This window comes from Zosterops lateralis, assembly GCF_965231275.1.
Source record: "Zosterops lateralis genome assembly, chromosome: 7".
NCBI lineage: Eukaryota > Metazoa > Chordata > Aves > Passeriformes > Zosteropidae > Zosterops > Zosterops lateralis.
In genome coordinates, this window is record NC_139767.1 from 11,757,830 (window position 1) to 11,781,234 (window position 23,405).

Below are 23,405 nucleotides of genomic sequence, written 5' to 3' on the forward strand. Positions count from 1 at the left end.
GGGGCAATGGCTCTGCATGCTGAGCCCTGCTTCCTGGGAAGGGGATGGACATCACTTGCTGCTGAGGAGGGGAGTGACAGGAGCCTGGTGGGCACCTGGTGTTAACCAAGGTCAACCCAGCACATCTGTTCAAGAGCACCCTTTACCCTTCTCACCTCCTACTGCAGGCAGCATTCATCCTCAGGGTAAGCAAACTGAACACTGCATAGCATTTCATTCAGTGCCAAAATCTGAAGTGATCAGTGCCTTTTATTTATTTCATAAACAGAAAGAATGGTAAATGCCTGTATATTTACAATTCTAGTAAACAGGGAAGTCCATAACAGTGTGATTATTTCCACAACAGCACATGAATACTGCATTCAGCAATGCTGTTCAACACAGATGCCTCAAAACCGTTACAGCCAAACACACTATAGATACCCATTATAAATACTAACATATTTCTATTTTCTTAAATAAACAAGCATACAGCTTAATTCAGGAAGATCAAATGGTTCTGTGGTGCAATTCATTCCCTTTAAATGTTTCTGCTGACAAACCAGGAATAACAGAAACAAACCCACTGCTTCAGAAGCCATGCCATCCAGACTCTCACATGTGTTCTATGTAGATGCCATGCCTTTGTGCAGCATGGTTAATTTAAAAGAAGTAAATAATCTGTTAGAATAGGAAAGTATTTCTTCTTGGTAGGTACTTGACAAACCAAGTCTTTAACTTCATTACCACTTCACAAAAAGCTTCTGGCTCCAGTTTTTCAATCTTAAAACTGAGAGTTCAGAAGAAACAACTGAGTATTTTCATCTGTAGCTGCAGAACTATAACCAAGTAATCTCTAAGGGCCATTTCAGGGAAGAAGTGGTCATTAGTGAAGTTCCACTGAGCAGAATATCCCACAGAGGCAGGTTGCAAATGATGGTCTAGGTAAGCTTTTCGTGTTGAATCTGGTAGTAACACGCCTGAGGTAAAACAAAGTTCAGATTACCACAAGTGCCAGTTCACAGCAAAGCACCACACACAAAAAGGTTCATTTTTTTGCAAGAAAACAGAGGACAAGGCTCTCTACAAGCAGCGATGAACTCATGATGAACTCAACACATGACAACCTTCTGATATGTAAGCTAGTAAAATGAGCAACAGGAGACTAAGTTACAAATTGCATTCTAATCAAGCAAGATAACATGATTTGGGAGTCAAAACTTTCACAGCTCCCAGCTATGCCAAGATGAAAGTATATTTTTGGTATATTTTAAGTCTCTCATTGCCCTTTGAGAGAAGAACCCGAAAAAAGGAATTCTTATTTTTTTACAGAACAAGGATGAAGGGGTGAAGCATTTCAAAAGCACTCAGACTGAAAAACAAACGTTTCCCTCACCCTGGCCTCCTGTTGAGAGTTACTCACTTCTAAACGCTGGTTCAAATGTGCACTGGGTCAGGTCAGCCAGGATCAGAAACTTAATATAAAATGTCTCAGACAGCACTTCCCTCATGACAAATTAGATTCTACTTCTGCTTCCACCATAGGTTGCTTAGTAAATTTGAACCAACGCAAGCCTTCCTTTTTTGCAACATTATGAAACTAAAAGGTCTTTAAAAAATCGTCTGGACCCAACTATTTTGAGTTTGCACAGACAGGAAATGCAATCATGATAACACTTCAATTTAAGATTTTTACTTAAGTTTCAGATTAACAGCCTCATTCCAAAACAACACCACTAAAAGGCTCCACACAGCTGAATTGTCCCAAGATCCACATGATATACAGTTTTGAGGTACCAAAACAACATATTTCCATTATGAATGTCTTAGTGTACAACAGGATATTCTTCCAAACATACTCTCCTCCTTTTCCCATACTTTAGAAGATAAGAATACTTAATAAAGTGTTGAGAGTGACAGAATATTTTTTTTACCATAAAACTGCATTCTTGGAAAGTCTTGATTTTAATGTTAGACTTAAACTTTAAAGGAATGGCTTATCTCCAAGGAAGCACTTAATTTCAATTTTTATAGGGAGAGTAAGGCCTGTTAAGCTGCAGGGGAATGACAAGCTCCAGGTGAGCAGAGAAATGTTCAACAGCAACCAATATTACCTTTGGGTAATCCACATTTGCACATTGGACCATTTTTCTTAGCAGTACCTGAAATTAGGAGGTTATCCAAAGCTCTACATTAAATTTCCTTGCCTATCCTAGTAAAAAAATTCAATTAAAAAATCAAAGAAGTTATAGCCTAATGTTCATATAATTATCCTAAGCTGATCTTCATTGCTAAAAGCAGATTATTTCCAAAGAAAGCCTTTAATAACCCTGAATGATTTTCATACCTTCAAGGTAGTGAACATGATGCCTTGCTCCCCATGCTGGAGATAGGGATCCATCAGGTCTTCGATTAAGTGCACCTCAGACCCCAAATTCCTTATCCTGCCACATGTGAGAGTGGAAAAGTGAACATGGGAACAGAAGTTGCCAGTATTATGTTTCTTAATTCTGAATTCAGGGCCTTTTCACAATAAACTGTTCAAGACTTTCAGGCCAAAGCAAACATTAGAAAAGTTATAGTTACAAAAACCCGGTAACTAATGCTGTAACAAGCAGCAGGAGTGTTTAATACACAAGTACTTGTACTGCCTATGCTCAGCTTATGACTGATGCCACCCTTAGTGCCTACCTGGCTCGTAGCACCACATAGAGAAAAACGGGAAATAAGTCATCCATGGACCACAGGAAATCTTCCTGAAGGGTCTCAAGTACACTCTGGGAGATCTCTTCAAAAGTCTGCTGGATCACCTTCAACTTGTCAGCCGGGGTAAATGTGGTACTATTTGGAGAGCAAAAGCAAACTAGGGTAACAGTAAGCAGTGAAAGAGATCTGCATCTAAATTAGGAAGGGTTTTCTGGCCAGCAGGGCCATGGAGGTCAGTCAGACACAGACACTGCAGCAGCCAGGGCTCCCAAGGCTGCACAGTACCCAGGTTACAATCACCACACCAAGGCACACTGCTGCAAGTGAGACTCTCTTCACACTTCTATGGTGTTTTAATACAGTGGTGAAAGGGGAAAAATCCTTTCTAAAATACTTTCAATTTCCTAATTTCTTAAGTTTTTGCATAACAGACACAGAAAAGCCTCCCATGCTTAGGTCACTACCACAGCTGTTTGGAAATTCACATGTGTATTAGATAGACATCATTATGCCTTTGATTCTAAATGGTGCTCCACAGACACCTTTCTGTCGTGTTTATAAGGCAACATTTCATTCCTCAGCAAGAGAAATTGCATTTTTACTCAGAACCGGAAAACATCACAGTGACTTCTCTTAGAAAGGTGAACAAAAAAAGGTGACACATAAAGGATCCCAGTCAAGTAAAACAGATACTACTCTAGCAGGAACAGTAAAACACTGACAGACAAATTGCAGAGAATTACCTGATTTGCTGTAAACATTCAACAGCAGAGGCAAAGCAGGCGTCTTTTGTGTTTGATGATACCTGTGTAATCATGGTAAGATTTATCAGGCAGGTTCAGCACCCCCACTGTTCAGTGTTGAGCCTCTTTCATCATTTCAAGATAATGACTAAGAAAGTAAACTATACATTTTTTCTAATCAGAAAGTATATAATGATATAACCCCTCTTAATTAAACAGCTTGAAAATCTCCTTGCTAGACTTTTATTATCACACTTTCATAACTGGACACCAAGCAAAGGTCTCTTGAATTTATTACCAAGTCAGTCAGTGAGTGACAAAGTTGGACTGATGGCCCCTGTAAGAAATCACAGAATGGCTGGGGTTGGAAGGGACCTCTGGAGATCATCCAGTCCAGTGCCCCTGCTAAGTCATTACCACAGCATTTAAATAGCAGGCGAAATTAAGGGAAATATAATAACGTGGCACATCTTAAGCAAAAAGCCTGGCCAAAATTCTTTGATCACTTTGATGATTTCAGCTTCCTGAAAGAAGCACTGGGCAAAACATCTAAACAAGGCCCAATGAACATACCTTTCTACTCTCTCCAAGGATGGATACAGTTCCTGGCCAAAATTTCCTGCAAGAAACCCAACAGTCCACTGAGAGAACAGTCTTGAAGTATTTTTTGCATTACAGGAATAAAGTCATCATGTTCTGAGACACAACAGCCCTTCCTACAGGATCAACTACACCTCCCACAGCTACCCAGAAAACTGATTTGAAATGTCTCACTCTGTTTTTGTAGAAATGTCAATCTTTGCCTCCCTCCCATCCCTTCCACCTCCCCATCTGGGAAGAGGGAAAGTTTGATTCACACTCTCAACCCTTCTAATTAGCTTGAAGATATGTTTAGATGCATTTAAGTCAGAGAAAATACTTTAGAAAACAGGAGCTTTGTTTTAGTTGCTCTATTTAATTACATGCCACAACCTGTTCCAGTTTCTATTTTATTGTTGCAGCACACTCACGCCTGCACTCCAAGAAAGCTGAGGAGAGCCATGTCCGTTTGTTTGTTCAGGCGTAAAACGCATTCCCAGTAAACGTCCTCCTCACGCTCGTTGTCCAAGGCATACAACATGAACAGAGGGGGATAGAGGCGTGGCAGTAAGACAGGGAGCAGCAAGCCAAAACTGGTGACCACATAGCTGCAATAAAAAAACCAGAAGGGTTGGTTTGCTGAGGAAGACATAAAAAAATCTAATGAGCTATAAAAATTGAATGAATATCATTGGAACAAATCTTTCATGTAGCACAAGCCTATTCTACGAGGGACAAGAATAAAAAAAAAGTAAAAATCCATCAACTACAATAGCAACTCTGATAAGAAAAGATTATCAATTACCTCCAGTGCTCTTATCCCAAATACTTTTCTGAAGCCCAGGCCCAAGCCTTAACTTGCTTACCCTTAACAGACAAAAGCAAATTTTGAGTAAAGAACCGTTGCATGGACAAGCATAAAATGCTTATCACAACCATAACATGGAAGTTTGCTTATCAGAATCTGTCATCAGAACCAAAGGGAAAAAAAGACACTGCCTAGATCCATCAGTTGAATATTGTTTATCTTCCCCCACCCAAGAAAAAAAAATGCAACAAATAAAATAAAGGCTTCATTAGTTTTTATTTGTTTTTCTTTTATGTACCCTGGCTCAGGAGATTCTGATCTGGAATCAGATTTCCCACTGCAAAACGATCGCCTTCCTTTTGGCTCCGTTGCCACAAATGGAATTGTGCTGCCCTCTTCCGGGAGATCAGGAAACAAGAACCTAAACGGAAACACAGGTAACATGTTTCCACAGATCTCGGCATAAAGTCAAGACTGGAGAGAAAAAAGTCAGCAGAAATAATACATGGTGGGCTAAGACAGCACACACAGTACCAGCTCCCTGGAAGAAAACTTAGGAAGGCCAATCCCACCAATGCCAAGGACATCTTCCCTCTATTAATGTCACTTCCCTGCAGACAAGGCTTCTAATTTGGAATACTTCTGCTTTCAGATTGGCAGGACACAATTAAAGCTGTAATTATTCTCAAGAATCTAAGCCAGCTCTTCAGAGGAAGATTGTTCATCCACACTGGCAAGAACTTTAATGCCATGTTGGTAAGCATTTTACGGAATCCATTTGGGTTCCCTATGCTCACTAGTGTTCTAATACCCTTTGAAACACTGTCTTTGCACAGCACTGATATCCACAGAAACTAAATTGTAAATCCATATTCCAGGTGAGCTGCTTACAGCCCCATTGTGAAGTACAATGTAGGATGTAGCACACTATGTGTAAAGAGTTTAGTTTTTCCCTTTTTGACAAAATATTCAAGACTCCTTAAAAATATTAGAAAAATACAAGCAACCCCCAAAAGTAAGTAACAATGCCGCAACTCTGAACACTGGACAGCTTCAGTACATGGGACACCTTTAATGAATTCAGCAGCAGTTTGATTTGGAAATGACTCTCGTTACCTGACCAGCTGGAAGATGCGTTTGAGGTAAGACTTGATCTCTCTTACAGCCTCCTGCAGCAGTCGTCGATTTGCTCCCACTCCAACATAGGTCATTCTGTAGACAGCTACCAGTGTTTCCACCAGCTTGCCCAAGGGATGGAGAGGAGTATCACAAGCCTGAGACAAAGGATATTAATTGGCCAGTCAGGTCAGTGGCAGACAAGGTAAAAAAAATGGAATCCAAGAGACATGGGTGAGAGATCCAACAACAGGCTTTCCAAAAATATTACAAATATCTCAAAAATTACTTCTATTTAACAAATTGGTATTTAGATTATAAAATTTCTGTGTCAGCTAAACACAATTTATAGGAGTCAAGATAGTACAAGAACTTGTGCTACCACCTGGATTAGTCATCTGTCCAGTACTCTTAAAATTAACATGCAAAAATTATCAAGTATTTCAAGATGCTTTACTGGGATCCAACATTAAAGAATGAAAACAGCAACCGAACAGAAAGTGGCTTTAGGAGAGCAGTCATTATTTTAGTCTTAGTTGTGGACTTCAATATATTAAGAAGTGATGAGCAAGCATGAACTATGGATTACAAGACTGCAAATATGTAAGCAATTAGGAAAGCGATTACAAAGTGAGTTTGATGTCATGCCTTGCCATGCCTTATTATGTGAGCATTTCAGTCACAATACCTTTATCAAATATTTTTTTATATTTTCATATTTTTCCAGGGTGAAGGCACCAATGTGCTGTGGAATGAACTCCAAACTTTCCAGTGTCTGAGTATGTGAGCGGCTCAGTAATTCTGGGCTGCAGTTTAAAAAGACAGACATTGTACAGGTTGAGACATAGAATGGGGAAAAAACCCTGACATTAACAACTCAACTAGTAATGAACATCATTATGGCCCTGAAAGGGTTTGTAGTGCAGAGCAGTAAGGTTATGATTTCACTTGGGATTTGCTGTTGCTTTAACTACAACTTTACAGTCACAGTTTCTAGTTTAGAGCTGAGTGCAATTCCAGTTTCCCTGCCCATCCTGTTTTTCTTGCTGACATTCTCTTGGAGCCAACCTGTCTTTGTGCTGCCGCCGGTTGGTGGTCAGAGCCACCGCAATGTTGTCCCAAGCCTTCCATCTGTCCCCCTGGCCAGGGCTCTCACAACCAAGCTGGGTCCAGCATTCTTCAAACACTGCCTTCCATTTCTCATCTGGGGCCACTGCCAGGATCCCGAGTTTCCGCCTAATAAAATGACCAGTGGGTCTGTTAAAATCAAATAGCAATGAAACAACACATTCAGCTTGAAAACCATCCATGGCTAATGTCAATTTAATTTCTCACACTGCTTTACCAAAAGCTAAAAGACTTAACAGTCTCTACTGTGAACCAAGTTTTATCACTAAGAATAAATTTAGAGCCCACTACTGATGAGAGAACAGCTGTGAACCTTGCTCATTTCTTTCCTGCAGCCCTCCAGGAAATGGTACAACAAAGGCCTGGTGCCTATGTTCACTACAGTATTCATTCAGAATACACATTCATGTAGCAAGGACACAGCACAGGTAAGTCCCACATACCTTGCTGTCCTGGAGTGTACAACTAGCACAGCTACCCACATAAATACCAAGGATGGGTACACAGCTTCTGACCCTGAGGTAGTAGCTACAGATAATGCTGCAGGACATGTTAGAGATGTGGTGATAGAGAGGAAAACCAGCTCAGGCATCTTTTCACTGCCAGACAATGCTCAGGGATCATCTATAGCCAGAAGAAAACCAAGATTCTTCCCACGTATATAGATAAAGACATCTCAGACATATAATGAAATTTAGGGCTTTGAAAAGCTTTCTCAAAACAAATAATTGCTGTCAGGATTAACAGTTCTATCTTCACTTAAATTAAGTGTCAGAAACTGTCAGACCTTTCATCAATATTTCTTCCAGCACATTTGAGATGAGAACTAGCAACACAGGTATTTCCCCATGCTGCCAGTTTCACAAAGCAGAAAAAAGCAGGCTCTAAGCCTTTTCAGAAATTATACCAGAATATTTTCAACTTGAAGACAGTCAGAGGAGTGTAGATGAAACCCTTATTTCACAAGCAATCCTCAAAAATATGTACATACATTTATTCATAGACTCCCTACTGGGGTAAAATGCAGACAGCTGCGAAGGCTGCAAGTGTTCAGTTCAGCAGGGAGGCCCTGCTTAACTTGCATGCTGTTGTAGGTGTCAGCACTGTCAAAAGAAATTACCAGTGAAAGCTTCAGGAAGCCAACTGAGAAGTAATCTATGCAAAAAATATTAGAGCCGTGTTTCCCATTTTAATCTGAAATTTCAGAGCATGCTTCCAAGATACTGAATCCCATACAGCAATTGCTAAACCATTACATGGTGCTACCACATACCAGCATCTCACTATCAACTCTTTACTTGGGTATCTTCTACTCAAATATATATCAGTTATACCTTAAACCTGTTTTGGTTTTTTTCCCCAGAAATAATTAAGCAAATTGCCCTAATGCATCAGCTATACAGAGGAGTTTATGGATACTTTTCAAAGTGATCTTTGCCAAGGTATTAAAATGCTCTTTTGCAAATCAGCAACCTTCTATTTTCTTACACACTGTTTGGAAGAGGTGGAGGATCTGTCAATTCTGTCCAAATACAGTCTCACTGGCAGTATTAAATGACACACTTAATGAATGAAGTTGCTAACCAGAAGAGAAGGCAGAGAGGCCTGTGATTAACTTAACTGCTCTAATGGAACTTACTCTTTCTCAGGAGGAGCTCAAAAGTCAGTAGCAGCTGTGGACTCAGGTTCTATCAGTCAGTTCCAATATAAACAAAATAAATTTGAGACTGCTACAGCACAGTAACAGAGCATCAGCTGCCCTGCAATTTCACGCCACTATTTGCATATTTGAGTAGTAATTAAAGCAAGAGGAACTACAAAAATATGTTTATCTTATTTCCTGAGCATCAAGAAAGAAGAAAAATGTTTTCAAAACCTCACTGTTTCTTCGGAAGAAGTATTTTTGACTGGTCTTTGAAAAAAGACAATTGTTCTGTTCCTAAGTATTACTGAACCATATGAGAAATTATTTATTATTCAACACTCACAGTGCTTTAGGCTTGTCCTTCTCATTCTCATACAAACTAGGTTTGAAGTAGGTTCCTGTGATTTTTATTCCAGATCCCCACTCTCCAGTGAAGAGACCTTCAATACAATCTCCATTTGGCAAGGTCAGTGTTCCCTTGAGAAAAGATAATTTAAAAAAAAAATAAAATCCATTTGGAACCAAATTACAACCTTTTTATTTTCCTAGATGGTAGCAGTTTACAACTGATAATTGTAATACTGACCTTTCCATTCAGAGTCCAGTTATCTGAAAATTCCCCCTCATAGACTGTATCATCCTCAGAAAGGAGAATTCCAGTCCCCTACAAAAAGAATCATAAAGAACACAAAGCAGTAATTATAACAGAAGGCCAGACCACAGATCTAAAGATGTGCTTTAGATTCAGATGCAGCTGTTATTAATTCTTAGCAAACAGTAATCTTTAAACTCTTTCTGAAGTAGTCCTAGGTAAAAGAGAGCAGGGATAATAAAGACAATTCTAAAAACATGGACAATAGAAGATTAGAAGAACAGAAGGTTAAAACAGAAGAGCCTAACACACACTTACCTGCCTCAGAAAGCTGCCACACTTAGGTAAGCCCCTAAACCCAGGGTCAGTGTCCAACTCACCATCATTTTGTTGGTGCTGAAGGCTCCTTCATAATACAGTCCAAACTGAGTAACCACAACACCATTCCCTTGGCAAAGATCATCTTGCCACATTCCCATGTACTTTTCTCCTCTGAAGAAAAACAAAGTAGGAAAAACAGAGTCTAAACAGTAGTTTAGTCTTTCTTTGCCTTTACAGCCACATTTGACCATTACAGAAATCATCAGAAGAGAGTCACAGAGCATTTGCTTTGGGTCTGTCAGTTTAGTTTCACCAGCCCCACGGAAATATAGACTCTTTTTGATACAAATAAATTAGAGTGAACTTTCTTTCCTAATTCACATTTCAAATCGGCCATATCCAAGTGAGCTGATGAGTTGAAACAGTGCTGAAGCCCTGTTAAACCCAGTGCACACCCCAAGGAACCTGAGCAGTTTTTGTTCTGCCAAATTTTTTTATTTCTTTTACATGAAGTCAGGTGACTCAAACTGAAGAGAACAAAAATAAAAATAAACCAAGCTGTTCTTCTTTGGGAATAGGAGGAAGACCTAGAAAGTCACATATCACATTTTTGAAATATTAAGAGTGCAAATATTGTAAAGAAACTTCATATTGTAGAAAGTTTCTGTATAACAGCCTAACAAAGGTCATGATATCAAAAATTTATTAGACAATTAAAGATTGCTTACAAATAAACATCAGCGTCTTTCAGACTATTTAAAATATATTCTTTTTCTATATGTAAGTGCACAGATATCAGGCTAGAGTTGTTTGAAACTTAGTGCAAGTCCCAAATATTTTGAAACAACCTGTTTTTCCAGTTGTTCTGAAAGGGAATGTGATGTTTTCACCATGCAATTAATAAAAAATTAACTTGTCAAGGCCTTTTTTTCTGCTTTTAGAAAGAAACTAGTGATTGATTTGATACAATTCTTCTTGTTACCAAGCATTTTCCTTGAAATGTACTCAGGAAAAACTATGTTTATAGTAAAGAGAATAAGCCCAACCATTAACCCAAGCTCAGGGGTCTCTCCCAGCTGACTGGCCCCATAAGGTGCAGGAAGTTTGTCTGATGACTCATCCTGCAACTGCAGGGGCCTCTGCTGGGTGAGGGCCCTTGGAGAGAGATGCCGCATGCTCAGCTGCCAGGATGGAAACTCAAAGTCCCACTTTTCAAATACTTGTTTTGCAACAATGACAGCAGCAATAAAGAGTGTCTGCAGCTATTCCTTGTTTGTCTGGGCCGCAGAGTAAGTGCAGAATACAAATCCTGAGGATACAAACCTACTCAGACTACCTCCCCCAGACCAGAAACAAAACTACGTCAGGACAACTCACTCATGTTTGTGTAGCTCTGGAGTGAAAAGCAAATGCCACACTCCTCCTTCACCATAAACTAAGACTGCATTTACAAATTCTGGAGGTGAGAGGATTTGCAAGAAAAGCTATTTGTCCTAGGTAAATAAATGACTAAAGAAAGCATGCAGAGACATCTTGGCACTACAGTGTAAGAACAACCACCACCCCTGAGCAAGACTAGATGGAAAACTGACATCAGGAAATACCTGGAGACGTTACAACAGCTCTGTTTCAGAAAAATATCCCCCTTCACAGTCCAGACTTTGTCTGCTTGGCTTTTGAAGTGGGCATTCAGTTAAACCAACAACAGTTCCTTGGGCTTTCGCCAAAAGCTCTTTCCAGAAAAACAACCAATAAATTGGTGACTGAAAGACAGACTACATTGATGTGTGCTCAGGGTTCATTTACTGCACATATTTAGTGCAAGTCTCTCTCTGAGACCATCATTTCAATAATCTGTCTTGAGAGGAAGCACCTTCCCTCCACTGCATTGACAGAATAAGCCAGCAGAAAACCTAAACACGGACGGAAATTCATGAGCACCATTATCTGTCACTGAACAACCCAGTCTCACAGGCCTGAGATGAAAGAATACTCCTCACATGAATTCATAACACTTTCAGCACATGCACAACACAACAACACCACTCAATAAGAAACCATATTCAGAACTAGTTTTTAGGCAGGAGTAGGACAGAAATGCAAGACAGAAAAAAACCAGTGCAAACTCTCCACTATTCACTCCAGAAGCAACATCAAAAAGTAGTTCCTAGACCCATTTCTTTACCCATCAACCCAGAAAGCCCAGCAATAAAGAAGAAAAACAGACATGACTGTTACCGGTACTAACAAATCAAATCCTTCCCTACTCTTTTTGCAATTGCACGTCATACCCGAGTTTTAAGATTTGTGGAAGCGTTACCTTGTGATATCATCAAAAACTCCATAACCACACTTCTTGTCCATTATCCACTGTCCAATGAACATACTAGGAGAAGAGGAGGTCAGCTTCCCACTGCGCAGCAGCCCGTGCCCGTGCCGCATGTTATCCTGGAAACACCCCTCATACACCTCGCCGGTAGCGTAGCTGGAACAGCAACAACACCACAACAGTTGGACTCCTGTCAGTGACTGCTCCACTGGGGGGCTGGTTTTGGAGGTTTTGCTTGATTTTTGTTTCATTGGGTGCTTCCCCCAGATAAACCCTCTCTTTCTCCTTCTAGGAACTGCATTACAACCACAGCAAGCAGCAACTACAGTTAAAGCATGTTTGGGATAAAAGTGATCCTTTAATACAAGTCTTTGAATGCTTTGTTGTTTCAAAGCCACTCTCTGCCCAATAAGCAAGGCCACTGGAGGTCATATTTATCTCTCAGAATAAAGAATCCTCTCTTATTGCAAGGTGGCAGCAACATTAGAGCAGACAGCAATAACAGACCACTGTTGCATTGTGAGCAAAGCAGAAAATTAGCCACACTAACTATGACCACAAGTCTGCAGTGTAAGAAAGCTAAAGACAGAGGCCTGGTCAGAGCATCAGGCCTGCTCTCCTGCAGCCGTGCAGTGACAGCTGCACAAGGGCCACAAGTTACCTGTACACTCCATGCCCACACATTTTGCCTTCCTTCCAGTATCCCACATAATGGTCCTCTTTATTCAGTGCTTTGTTTGGCACTCTGTATTCACCATACCTGCCAGTGCAGAGATGGAACAGAAGCAGCTGTAACACCAATACAGTTCATTAACAGAGCAGATACACATCACAGAGCTATTGTAAAATCAGAATGCTCTCTCTCGTTTTTGTGCATCTCTAACCACAACAGTCACAGATGATATTTTTTATAAGAGAAAGCAAGAATTCCAGCATCACGAGGTCAATTCAGTCCATACTGCTCTCTCCTGTTTGATTTTTGTAAATACTGCTCTCACAACCACACTGCAGCATTTTTCTCAGGCCATGAGTCTTTTCAAATCTTATGACTGCTTCTACCTTTATTATTTTCTTCAGCTCTTGATAATTCAAGTGCACTCTATTCCAGGGAAAGATGAGGACACGTACTGCTACAAAAAAGGTTTTTTTAAAAGATGTTAGCTTCCAATTATGCTCAGTGATAAGGAATTATTCACAACTTCAATACATGTGAAAAGAATGAGATACACAACTGTATTTATTGATTTTAATCTCCTGAGGAGATCGAACTCCAGTTCTGAAGGTTCTCCTGAGATCAAGTCCACCCAACATGACGCTGCTGTTAAGTGCTGAGACCATAATATGCATGCTGAAATACAAGTATACGTATCTGATAATTTCAGCAATTACAGCTAAATACTAATCCATTTATTTCTGGCTGGGACTTGTTTGCAGTATTTCCATCTCCAACAACCCTAAAAATCTCCAGGATTAGTTACACTTAGTTACAAATGACCAAAACTCTAATCTTGTTTTATAGTTTGACATAATACCAATAGCCAATAGGAATTTTTAAAAGTTGTCTGCAGTCAGACCCCATTTCAATTTCCTCTTCAACCCAATATTTTGAAAATACATCTGGAAGCCAATAGATCTCCTCATACATTTTTATCCTGCCCAGTACACACATGTCTGCTCACAAGATGCTTATAAAAATGCCTTTGGAAATAAGTTAATCTCTCAGCTTCAACAGTGATCTAAGCAGATTCTTAGCAATGAAATTCACAGATTAATTCAAAGGTGTGTAATACATTACGTTATTTTCAAGTGGTTTTATTTTTTTCGCCAGATAACATGATAATGTTCAGACCTTCCATTCAGCCTACTTTCAGTCTCCTCTGTACTAGTTATCTCCATCATCACATACTCTCACTGGTTTTCACTCAAACCCTGATGTCTCGATTCAAGATTTTGTCTCTGGGCTAAATTACTAAACCTTTGCTCTACCAGAAACATAACAAAGAAAATGCTAGAGAATATGCATCATTGTGTTGTAAGAAAGGTCAGTAAGATTCACTCCAAAACCTTTAATTTAAAAGGCTTTGCTGTTTTCTCCTACAACAAAAAGTATTTCTTGCCTGACTCCTCTTTTCTCCTACAACAAAAAGTAGTTAGAGTATCTTACCCATCCTCCAGCCCAGCTCGGAAAGTCCCGGAGTACATTCGGCCATCTGCCCATTTTAGGATCCCTCTGGAGAAAAATACAAACCCATGCAAATATATAAGATAATCAGTTCACTTTGCACTTTCCAAATATGTTCTGTGAGTGAGCCTACTTATTGTGAGAGCAACCACTTCATTTTGGTTTCAAGAGCTCCATTCCAGTGCCTTTACCTTCCATGGGGTTTTCCTGAAAGCCACCTCCCATCATAAACAGCATCCTTGAATCGAGGGTCCTTGTAGAAGGTGTATTTGGCACTGCGAGAAATAGGAGGTTCCTGTCTTGGCACATTCCCACCAGCTCCATACAGAATCATGTCAGAAGTCCCTCTAAGGGCCTGGTCCACTGCTTGGCTTATTGCCCTCAGCCACTTGGTCTGAAACAGAGAGTGGTTCATCACAGAATTCAGCCAACACCTGTCTTTGCACCAACTCTCACCTTTACAGCAAGCACAATCATGTCCCTGGCACTGCTCAGCACAGTGCTGTGCACTGCAACACTGCTACACCCAGGCACCATGTACAGCCAGCCTGCACATTCAGCTGCAGAAACACTTCACTCTTGGGGAATACTCAGATTGGTTTCACAGTAGGGGAAAAAGCCTCATTTGTATCACTGAAGCCGTGTCAAATTTGTAGAAATGCCTACCTTCTCCTGTGGTGTTGAAGAAACAAGAACAAATTGTTCTTCAGGTGTTGTAATCTTCAACCCGTTCCTACGTGGCAGAAAAGTATTTTAATCTGTGAAATTCCATCCTGAAATCCCAAGGTTTCTTAGAGCATTGATATTGTATCTTCTCTTCCCTACCCTAGCTAGCATTCCCTTTAAGTTAGCAATAAAAAAGAAGCAGCAGGAAAGAAGATTTGCTTCCCTCTCGACAACCTTATTCTTTCTGATGTTTACACAGCTTTTTTTAAGACACAGAAATACATTTTCTGAAACAAGAAAAAAGGGTAGACATGGCTGCAATCACTGTATTCCACTCCAGGTTCACAATAACTGGTTACAAAATGCTCATCTTCTCTCCCAAAATATCAGAATATTTCAGCATCACAAGCAAGAATACTCACACATTACCAGTTTCTTCTGAAAGAGCTTCTACCCACAGTGTGGACAAGGGGAAGATATGGTGTGTTGAGAACTGTTGGAAAGAAGAAGGAAAACATTACCACTTACTGATCCATTAACCCGGCCTCATTTTTTTTTCCAAATGATTTCTTTTCTCCCTTTGTTTGAGAACTAGGAAAAACTGAGCATTAGGGACTCTTTCTACCACTTTGCTTCAAGAAACAGCCAACAGAAACCATGCCAGCCACAGGGCAATGCAAATGTTAAAAAGACACATAATTTCAGATTTATTTTTACAACGCAAAAGCTTCACTGTATGAAAAATATGTATGAAAAATGTTGTTTGAAGCAGAGAGAAGGTTTTGTTCCTGGCTGCAAGCTGACTCACCTGAGCATGCACCAGAGCATCGTTGAAGAGGATGAACCAGTTGACAGAGAACCGTCCCGCGTGCTGAAGGGACAGGCCCCGATTGCTGCTCTCACAGATCAAACGCCGCTCCGGCTTCCGCAGGGAGTCCTGGGGGGGCAAAGGCAAAATGACAATCCCACTTCTCACTGATTGGGACTTAAGGTTGGTGCTTTGGTCTTTCACAGTAAAGGCCCAACCTTTCTGAAGTAAAGAGTACTACAGCAACACCAGCTGGAAAAAACAGCGAGTGCAACTGGGACAGCAGCATCAGTAATAGACACAGGCACTAAGAGCAAGAGATTCAAGGTGCTAATGGTCTGGCAATTGTCACCATACCGTCATCTTCCCAGGAAAGGTCTTCCAGAAGCCAAGGGTGTATTCTGCCTCTTTCATTTTCCTGCTAAGATGGACAGCAAGGCTCTCGTAACATGAACTAGCATCCTGCAGCTTCTGGTATTCTGGAGATGCCTGTAGGGCACAAGGTAAGACAGAGCCAAGAGCGCTTCTGAACCCCTGTACCAACACCACCAACCAAGCTGCAATACAACTGCTCATTTTAGTAAACCACTACTAAGTGCAGGACAGTTGGTCTGGGCAATAAACAGAGCAAAGTTAAATTATTGGTCATATGTCCTACTGCTTTGCTGGTAGTTTTTAAAAATCACAAGACAGTCCCTGAATGTTACAAGGAGAATGATTAATACACAGTTACAAGATTTACTTTCTTGCAACTTAGCAAGTTGTACCAGTAGTAGTGTTCATAACTCCAGGAACAATTTTCTAAATTACTACATTGGGCTAAATGTACAAGTAGTTACTGTTCCAGTTTAGTCATCTTTTATTTCCAAACAAAGCAATTGTATACATCTAAACGGGTGGTAAAAGTCTAATTAATATACATGTAGTGTTTTTAGTAGAGTATTACAGCCAGGGGTAGCTACAGTAATGATGCCAGATGAAACTGAAAAGCAACAGGCAAACATCGAAACAATATATTTGCAGTTAAGCACTCAGGCACACAACCAAGCTCTGGCAGGGCGACAAGTTTCTACCTGTCATGTGATCTATGCAGGTGGTGTAAGATCATGCAAATAAATCTACCAGATCTTCCCTGCAGCAAATACAAGTTTGAAGTAGCTCCCCTGAGGAATAAACTGTTTCTTATTACCTGGTATTTCCTTCACACAGTTACTTCCAAGCTCTAAGTTTCATGTATTTATTTATTGAACTATGGATAGAAAAGCCATCCTACCACTTCAAAACACGTGGCAAGCTTTAGCAAAGTTCTGGCGTAATTATGAAGTCGTCCGAAGGGCATGAAAAACAGAGCATTCGAAACTTCCACTAGCTGCAGGTTTTCCTCATTCTTGTCAGACAGTTTCTGTAACAGCTCCTGGTTTTTACTCAAGAAGTCTCTAAATGATGGGACCATTGGGAAAAAGACAAGAGAAGAAAAAAGACATTAAGACATCAGTGTTGGTTTATGTAAATGAGCCCAGACTGTCCCTTTTTGGAGTGTCATAAACCAATAAAAATTATAAGGGCAAATGCATGCTACTTATTCATCTATTCACAACTTAGTTTGAGGAAGTACAGAAGTAAAGATATGTAGCTAAAACTGCAACACGAAACTTATTTTGCTTTTTACTTCTAATATCATATGCTCAGTCATCAAACTGGCTGAAGGAAGTTGACTATGTTGGTCACTTGGAGTGTAACCAATTGCCTTTTTCCTCTTTACCACTTGATTAGTAAAGATCAAACAGGTGGAAAGACTTCCCCATTTCTTTTAGAGTAGTAAGTTTCTAACACTGCTGATTTATACAAGAAGGCCTGAAGGAATATTAACTTTGCTCTAGTGCACTTCTCTAAATATACTGAAATAATTTCTTTCCCCTGCTGTTGTTCAAGGCAACTGAGCAGTTCTTCCCCTAACTACAAAAATTACATCCTACCTCAGAAAAAGGCAGGAAATCTGTTCAATCCTCAGTCTGATTTCCAAGAGGGAGAACTAATCTAGTTCGGAGAAGAAGAGGCAAATTATTCTGAAGACAGTATGTTAGCACACAAACCCAGGATTTCATTAAAAGGAAAGCACATCCATTTTTCCCTCTCCTTTGCTGTATGTGTGTGCTCACTAGTGCTGGCACATGGGACACTTGCACTGAAACACATCCAGCTGGGAAACATTTAAACCACTACAAGAATCAGGTGAGGCTGAGAGCACAGACCCCAGAGACAGTGAAACAGATCAGAGTTCACAGCAGGCTCCCTAAGAATGCTACACGTTTAGTGAGATGCCATCTCACACAAAATACTGTACCTACTCCAGGTCTGCTGGTGGTATTTAAGAACTCTGTTATTGAACAAGCCTCAGGAATAAAGTCTTTAGAGAGAGAGGATTGTTTTTCCCAATTTTAAATTTATGCCTCTGGACAGCTTACCATTTTTAATTTTGAGATCTTCACATGGAGGTTTCTCTGTTGAAAAGCAATAACAGACAACACTCACTACAGCTTGTCTACTCTGTTAGAGGGCATGCTCAAAAACCTGCCAGCTATGGAGACTTCCATTGAAGCTGGCACTTTTCTTTAAGTGAGGACTACATCTAATGCATTCATGCTGCAGAACATCCATAAAAGATGGGGTGACACCATCAACCATTTACTTAAGACAGTGTCCCTCAGGGAAGGAGTGGGGGGAAATTCAGCAGCAGCAGCAGCAAAGATATTCTTAACTTCCCTTTGCAAGGAGCAGGACAAAACTTGCAGGACATCTCTTCCCTGAAGTGTTATTGACCTAATGAGAGCCTGGCTGCAGCAGGAGAAGCTGTGACACCCAACAGGGACAACTGATGTGATGAATTCAGCATGGGTGATTTCAGTATGAATTATAAACAAGCTTATACTTGAACTAAGATTTCCTCTAAGTCACCCTAGAACTCCTGAGCAATGAAAAAAGATTCTCAGGATCTCTCTGCAGGGGGATTCTGTATTTAGACTTTGGCATTGCTCCTTGAGGGTAGAATATTCTTCGTCCTAGGTACCTGCATTTCCAAGAACTTCTGATACCGTAATTTACACTGCATTCAAAGCTCTTCATAAACATTAATGGATTTACTCCCAGATTACAGATTTGTGAAGGAAAGGCAGCAATTCCACAGACAAATTAAAAATTACCCTCAGTATGACGTGCTTCTGCAAAGCACTAGGGTGAGAGATCCAGTACCATTAATTTTTTTTATAGACAAAAATGCTATAGAAATGAGAAAAAGCTTTATGATCTAGAAACCTCAACTGTACTGTCTCAGGCCTTACAATTCCTTCCTCACATTTACAGCGTCTATGCATGAAATAGGGCAAAGAAACCTTGAGACGAAGAGAATATGCACTAGCAGAAATGTTATTTTTGCATCATTTTAAAGCACTTCCATAAACTTAAAGAATTCAAATGAAAATGAATTCACATTATCTACCACAGCTAATTCTCTTTGGTATTTTCTTGACAGCAACATTTGAAAGAATAAACACTAACACTGAATAATGATGACCATTTAACCTCATTTATCTAAAGCTTTCAAAAAATCATTATCTGAACTCTGTTTCTTTGAAGGAATTTCCAATAACAAGCTTTTTTCCTCCTTTCTCTACCTTCAAGATGAACTAACTGATCTCAGCAGTATTTTAACCTAAATTTTTATCACAGTTAAGAGGAGGTAACTTTATCTGAAAGAAAAGGAATTAGTGTACTCAAGTATGCTGAGACCCAGTCTCTGTATGGTCATTACTACACACATACACTCTCCATTCTTTACAGCTCTTTGCTAATTGATAAAAATGTCCAAAAATGGTAAAGGTTTGCTTACATTGCTGGCTTTGCAAGGAGCATAAATCCTCCCATTACGAGGAAGTTTGTTACTGAAGTACAATACCTAATACAGGGAAGAAAAACATCTTCAGTTACAAAATGAAAACATCCCTGAAAAGAGCAACTGTTGAAGTGTCCAGGAGTTTATAATGACATCTGTAATATCTTTTACTACACAAGTTATATAGTACTTGAGCAACACTGAGTGTTACTGAACACTTGGCATCCACCTTCCACATGGAGCACTGAACATGCATTACTACACATTTCTGCTGCCATTAGCACAATGCAGAGGGCTTATTTTAAATTTATTTTTGTTTCTCTCAGATTTGGGCATGTATAGAATAAACCACGTGTTTCAACCATTTAGTGCTGCTAGCTTCTAATTATAGTCAGGATGGAAATTTCAAGAGAGGAATTTTCTCTTTTCTTGCTACTCAACATTCTATCTATGACTTCTCCCCATCACCATTAAAACAAAACCAAACCACCTTTCTCCAAGGGAAGATGTCTCTGCTTAGCCCATTTAACAGATTATACTTGTGTTGCATGACTGATCCTTGAAAGATGCTCATGGCATAATGCTGAGGTTCTGATGCCATACACACAAAAATACGTAAGCAACAGGGAGCAAAGGGGGAGAGCAGAAAACAAGCAGTAGTGAGAATAGAGATCAGGTATTTCAGTCTCTGAGGAAGAAGAAATCAAAACCTCCTATTCTGAGTAATGAAAACCAATTTTGAAAATCCAGGTTACAAGAAAAATTCAAGCTGAAGACCAAGTAAGAAAATACATATTTAGAATTATCTATACAATCTACCTGATAACAGATGGAAGCTTCTTTTAGGGTGATACAGCATAAGTTTGTCACTGACCTAGCAAAAATGTTATAGGTTGTGCCTGTGTTCAAAAAAGTGCAACTAATTGTTCATTCAAACTGCTACTGCATGACAAAGTCAACAACTATTGCATAAGTTGATAATCGCATAAATTTTGTTTCCTTAGATATTTTCTGATATCTGGTAACCAAGGCTACATTCAGATATGACACTTTTAAACTTTCTGTTAAGCCATTATTTTTCACAAAAAGCTGTAAGTATTAAGTATGATGAGACTTGTCACATTTAAATAAAATTCTGCAGAAACTAGAAGTTACTGACGGGAAAGACAGAAAACAGGTTGACTGCATAGATCTTCTCTCCCAAAAGCATTAAGCCAATAAAAACAATAACCAGGAAAATCCAGACTTAATTCTGAGTACTAAAGCAGCTCCAGCTTTTGGGCAACAGGTGCAATGCCAGATGTTTAGTAGGTATGAGGATAGAAGAATTTTCTTCTGGAAGATAACCTTTAGTTAATGACTATTGAAAAAGCATTTTGTAACCTCAATAAACCCCCAAAGGCAGCTTTAATTAGCAGCCTAACAATGGTAATTCTACCACATTATACTACAAGATCCTTAATAAGTGATGAGTATTTTTAGGCTTATAGGCAGCAACCAAGGCACAGTCTGTACCCAGAGTTTTACACAAAGGAAGGTGATGCTGTTCATGTGCTCCACTGGTGAAGACCTGGAAAAACATCTCACTGCAAAATGAATCCATTTGTGTGAAACTCTCCATACATTTCTAAATCACAACAATACAACAGTTACATAGCTTTCCTTATGACCTACTTTCCCTTAACTCAGGGCTTGATGCAGTCAGTAGATTAAGCCTGCAGAGACTCAAGATGAGAGGGAATTGGATACTTGCTCAGTGTAACTATCCAAAAAGAGACTGGAATGCTTCAGGATGGCCAAGCTCCTGGCTTCTTTTACTCCATGAAGAAAGCTAGTTAAAGAAGCTCCATGTTGACCAATGAGATAGCACAGCTTGCTGAACCTGCTTGCCATTTCCTGCAACAACTGGATTGTATTTGCATTGCCCAAATTATCTGTAACAGACCAGAAAACATGGCGCTGTTTAGATGTTTTATCAGCACTTTCACCTCATGGCTACATTATCCAGAATCAGAAATTCCACAGTTTTGGACTAAATACAGCTCAAATAACAAAGACATTTCAGGTGAAACCATCAGGAAAATGCAAATATTAACAGAATGCACATTGTCAAAATGCAACTGTCTTTCACCTCTTCATCCAAACAGGGGAGAAAGCAAGACCTTAGTTTTATCTCAAAAATATATCATTACTTTTAAATTTTGCATAACAGAAATTTGTTGTGGAACGTAGGGGAAACAGTGCCAAGGAAAACATTAAAATAAGGTCTTACCTAAACCTAAAAGAGGTCTAAGAACCTGAGATTTGATCTCACTCAGTTTGCAATAAAACCTTCTCTCAGTAGCAGCCAACTCATGCAAACTGGCAATATATCCCATTACGTTCTTGTCTACTAAGGCCAGACAGTTGTCACCACCAGCTATCACATTGCTTATGTATCCTATCTGAAAGATGAAAAAGAGAAAAGAAAAAACAGCAGTTGTAAGGTTTGCTGTTTACACACCAGTTTAAAAACAGAGTAATGCAAATAAAGCACCAAAGAGCACTAAGTGATAGTAAGCATTATTTACCTTCAGTGACAAACAACCCATTTAATACTGGCTTAATACAATACAATGACAAAAGCTGAAGAACATTTACAGCCACTGCTGTTCACTTTCCTGACTCTGACAGAACCAAAAGACAATTAAATAAACCACCTTTTAAGGTGGCTCATACAACCAATCCATGTTTAAGAGATAGTGACCTTAAGTTCAGTCACTTTAGAACTGCAATATGTTTGTATCAACAATGTTATTAAATAGCATCATTATATCATACATTTCTCCTATTAAATACAAAGAGAGAAGAACAAGCCTTTATTAGAACTATGATTGTGCTCTGGATAGTTTTTTTCTGGACCTGGAATATGTCAATTTATTGATAAGAGTCCAGTTTGCTGATACTGCAATATTACCAACAGTAGTACTTGCTTTCCAAAGTAGTTCAAAGCAAAATTCTTCTCTAAGGTCAGCACAAGGGGCACTGATGCATTGTGGTTCCTCACTAATTCTGGCTCCCATGCAAAGCCATAGAGTAATTGAGAGTCTGAGCTCTACTTTTATTTCCTTGTTTGCTAAAGAGGATTCCTTTGAAACACTGAGCCAAAGTTGTTTAACAGGCAACTAATTCTCATATGCAAGAGCCTTCCAGTCATCCTTGAAGAGAAGGGAATGGCTAACAACAATCTTACAGAAGGAACACAGGGGTGTGTGTGTCTGCATGCACAGACACAGACCCACCCAGTGTCTACATCTCTGTCCCTCCTCAGAACACATCCCAAATTGCTATTCTGCTCAATTTAGGGAAATAGCAGTGATACCCAGAGGAGCTAAGGCAGAGACACTCTCTACCCTCACAATTTCCTCTTTGTTACCTTAAACTCATGTTGGTGTGAAACCATACACAAAGAACTTGGCAGAGGACATGCAGTCAGAGTTCACACCCGCACCTCATGCCAACCTCAAGGCACATGTAAGATTCAGCTTCATGATAAAAATTGTGTAGGGGCTCCTCCTGTCTCCCATTAACATCAAATGCACATTTTTTCTCAGATATCCCTAGGCACTCATGTGAAAGGGAGGGGTAGGGAAGGAGAGGGTGCAGAACTCACAGGGACCTTCTGCCCAGTCACAAACAAGAGGCAGAATATTGGAATGGAATAACAGAACAGAGCAGCCAGGGGCTTCAGGCAGCTGAGAGACAAGAAAGTGAAGAGCAGTAGCAGTGAACACTGAACACAAAGACTGGTGAAACAGAGCACAATAAAAGAGTGCATTTCTGCAGCATGCACAGACAGAAGGAAATGGATTAAACATACTAGAAACACCTTCTTGTCCCTCAAACAGAAGGGAAGGCCAAGAAACAGGCAGAGG

At 39.8% G+C, this 23,405-nt stretch overlaps 1 protein-coding gene across 6 annotated transcripts in view; it reads right to left on the reverse strand.

Annotated features, from left to right (window-relative positions):
• Positions 1 to 231: 231 nt before the first annotated feature.
• ALS2 (alsin Rho guanine nucleotide exchange factor ALS2) overlaps positions 232 to 23,405 on the reverse strand; it is a 214,796-nt gene continuing 191,622 nt past the window's right edge. For 5 of the 6 annotated variants that reach the window (XM_083864631.1, XM_083864632.1, XM_083864633.1 and 2 more), the window contains 25 exons: positions 21,764 to 21,935; positions 21,245 to 21,425; positions 19,489 to 19,554; positions 16,876 to 17,038; positions 15,960 to 16,091; positions 15,603 to 15,731; positions 15,217 to 15,287; positions 14,795 to 14,861; positions 14,320 to 14,522; positions 14,111 to 14,176; positions 12,608 to 12,706; positions 11,938 to 12,102; positions 9,677 to 9,788; positions 9,291 to 9,368; positions 9,048 to 9,181; positions 7,000 to 7,188; positions 6,620 to 6,737; positions 5,932 to 6,089; positions 5,114 to 5,236; positions 4,439 to 4,615; positions 4,002 to 4,047; positions 3,429 to 3,490; positions 2,671 to 2,820; positions 2,327 to 2,423; positions 232 to 959 (listed from right to left, as the gene is read on the reverse strand). In XM_083864631.1, coding sequence (XP_083720757.1) covers positions 921 to 959; positions 2,327 to 2,423; positions 2,671 to 2,820; positions 3,429 to 3,490; positions 4,002 to 4,047; positions 4,439 to 4,615; positions 5,114 to 5,236; positions 5,932 to 6,089; positions 6,620 to 6,737; positions 7,000 to 7,188; positions 9,048 to 9,181; positions 9,291 to 9,368; positions 9,677 to 9,788; positions 11,938 to 12,102; positions 12,608 to 12,706; positions 14,111 to 14,176; positions 14,320 to 14,522; positions 14,795 to 14,861; positions 15,217 to 15,287; positions 15,603 to 15,731; positions 15,960 to 16,091; positions 16,876 to 17,038; positions 19,489 to 19,554; positions 21,245 to 21,425; positions 21,764 to 21,935 — 2,997 coding nt within the window. In that variant the 3' untranslated portion in view covers positions 232 to 920. The remainder of the gene's footprint in view (positions 960 to 2,326; positions 2,424 to 2,670; positions 2,821 to 3,428; positions 3,491 to 4,001; positions 4,048 to 4,438; positions 4,616 to 5,113; positions 5,237 to 5,931; positions 6,090 to 6,619; positions 6,738 to 6,999; positions 7,189 to 9,047; positions 9,182 to 9,290; positions 9,369 to 9,676; positions 9,789 to 11,937; positions 12,103 to 12,607; positions 12,707 to 14,110; positions 14,177 to 14,319; positions 14,523 to 14,794; positions 14,862 to 15,216; positions 15,288 to 15,602; positions 15,732 to 15,959; positions 16,092 to 16,875; positions 17,039 to 19,488; positions 19,555 to 21,244; positions 21,426 to 21,763; positions 21,936 to 23,405) is intronic. The other variant, XM_083864636.1, reaches the window with a different exon arrangement.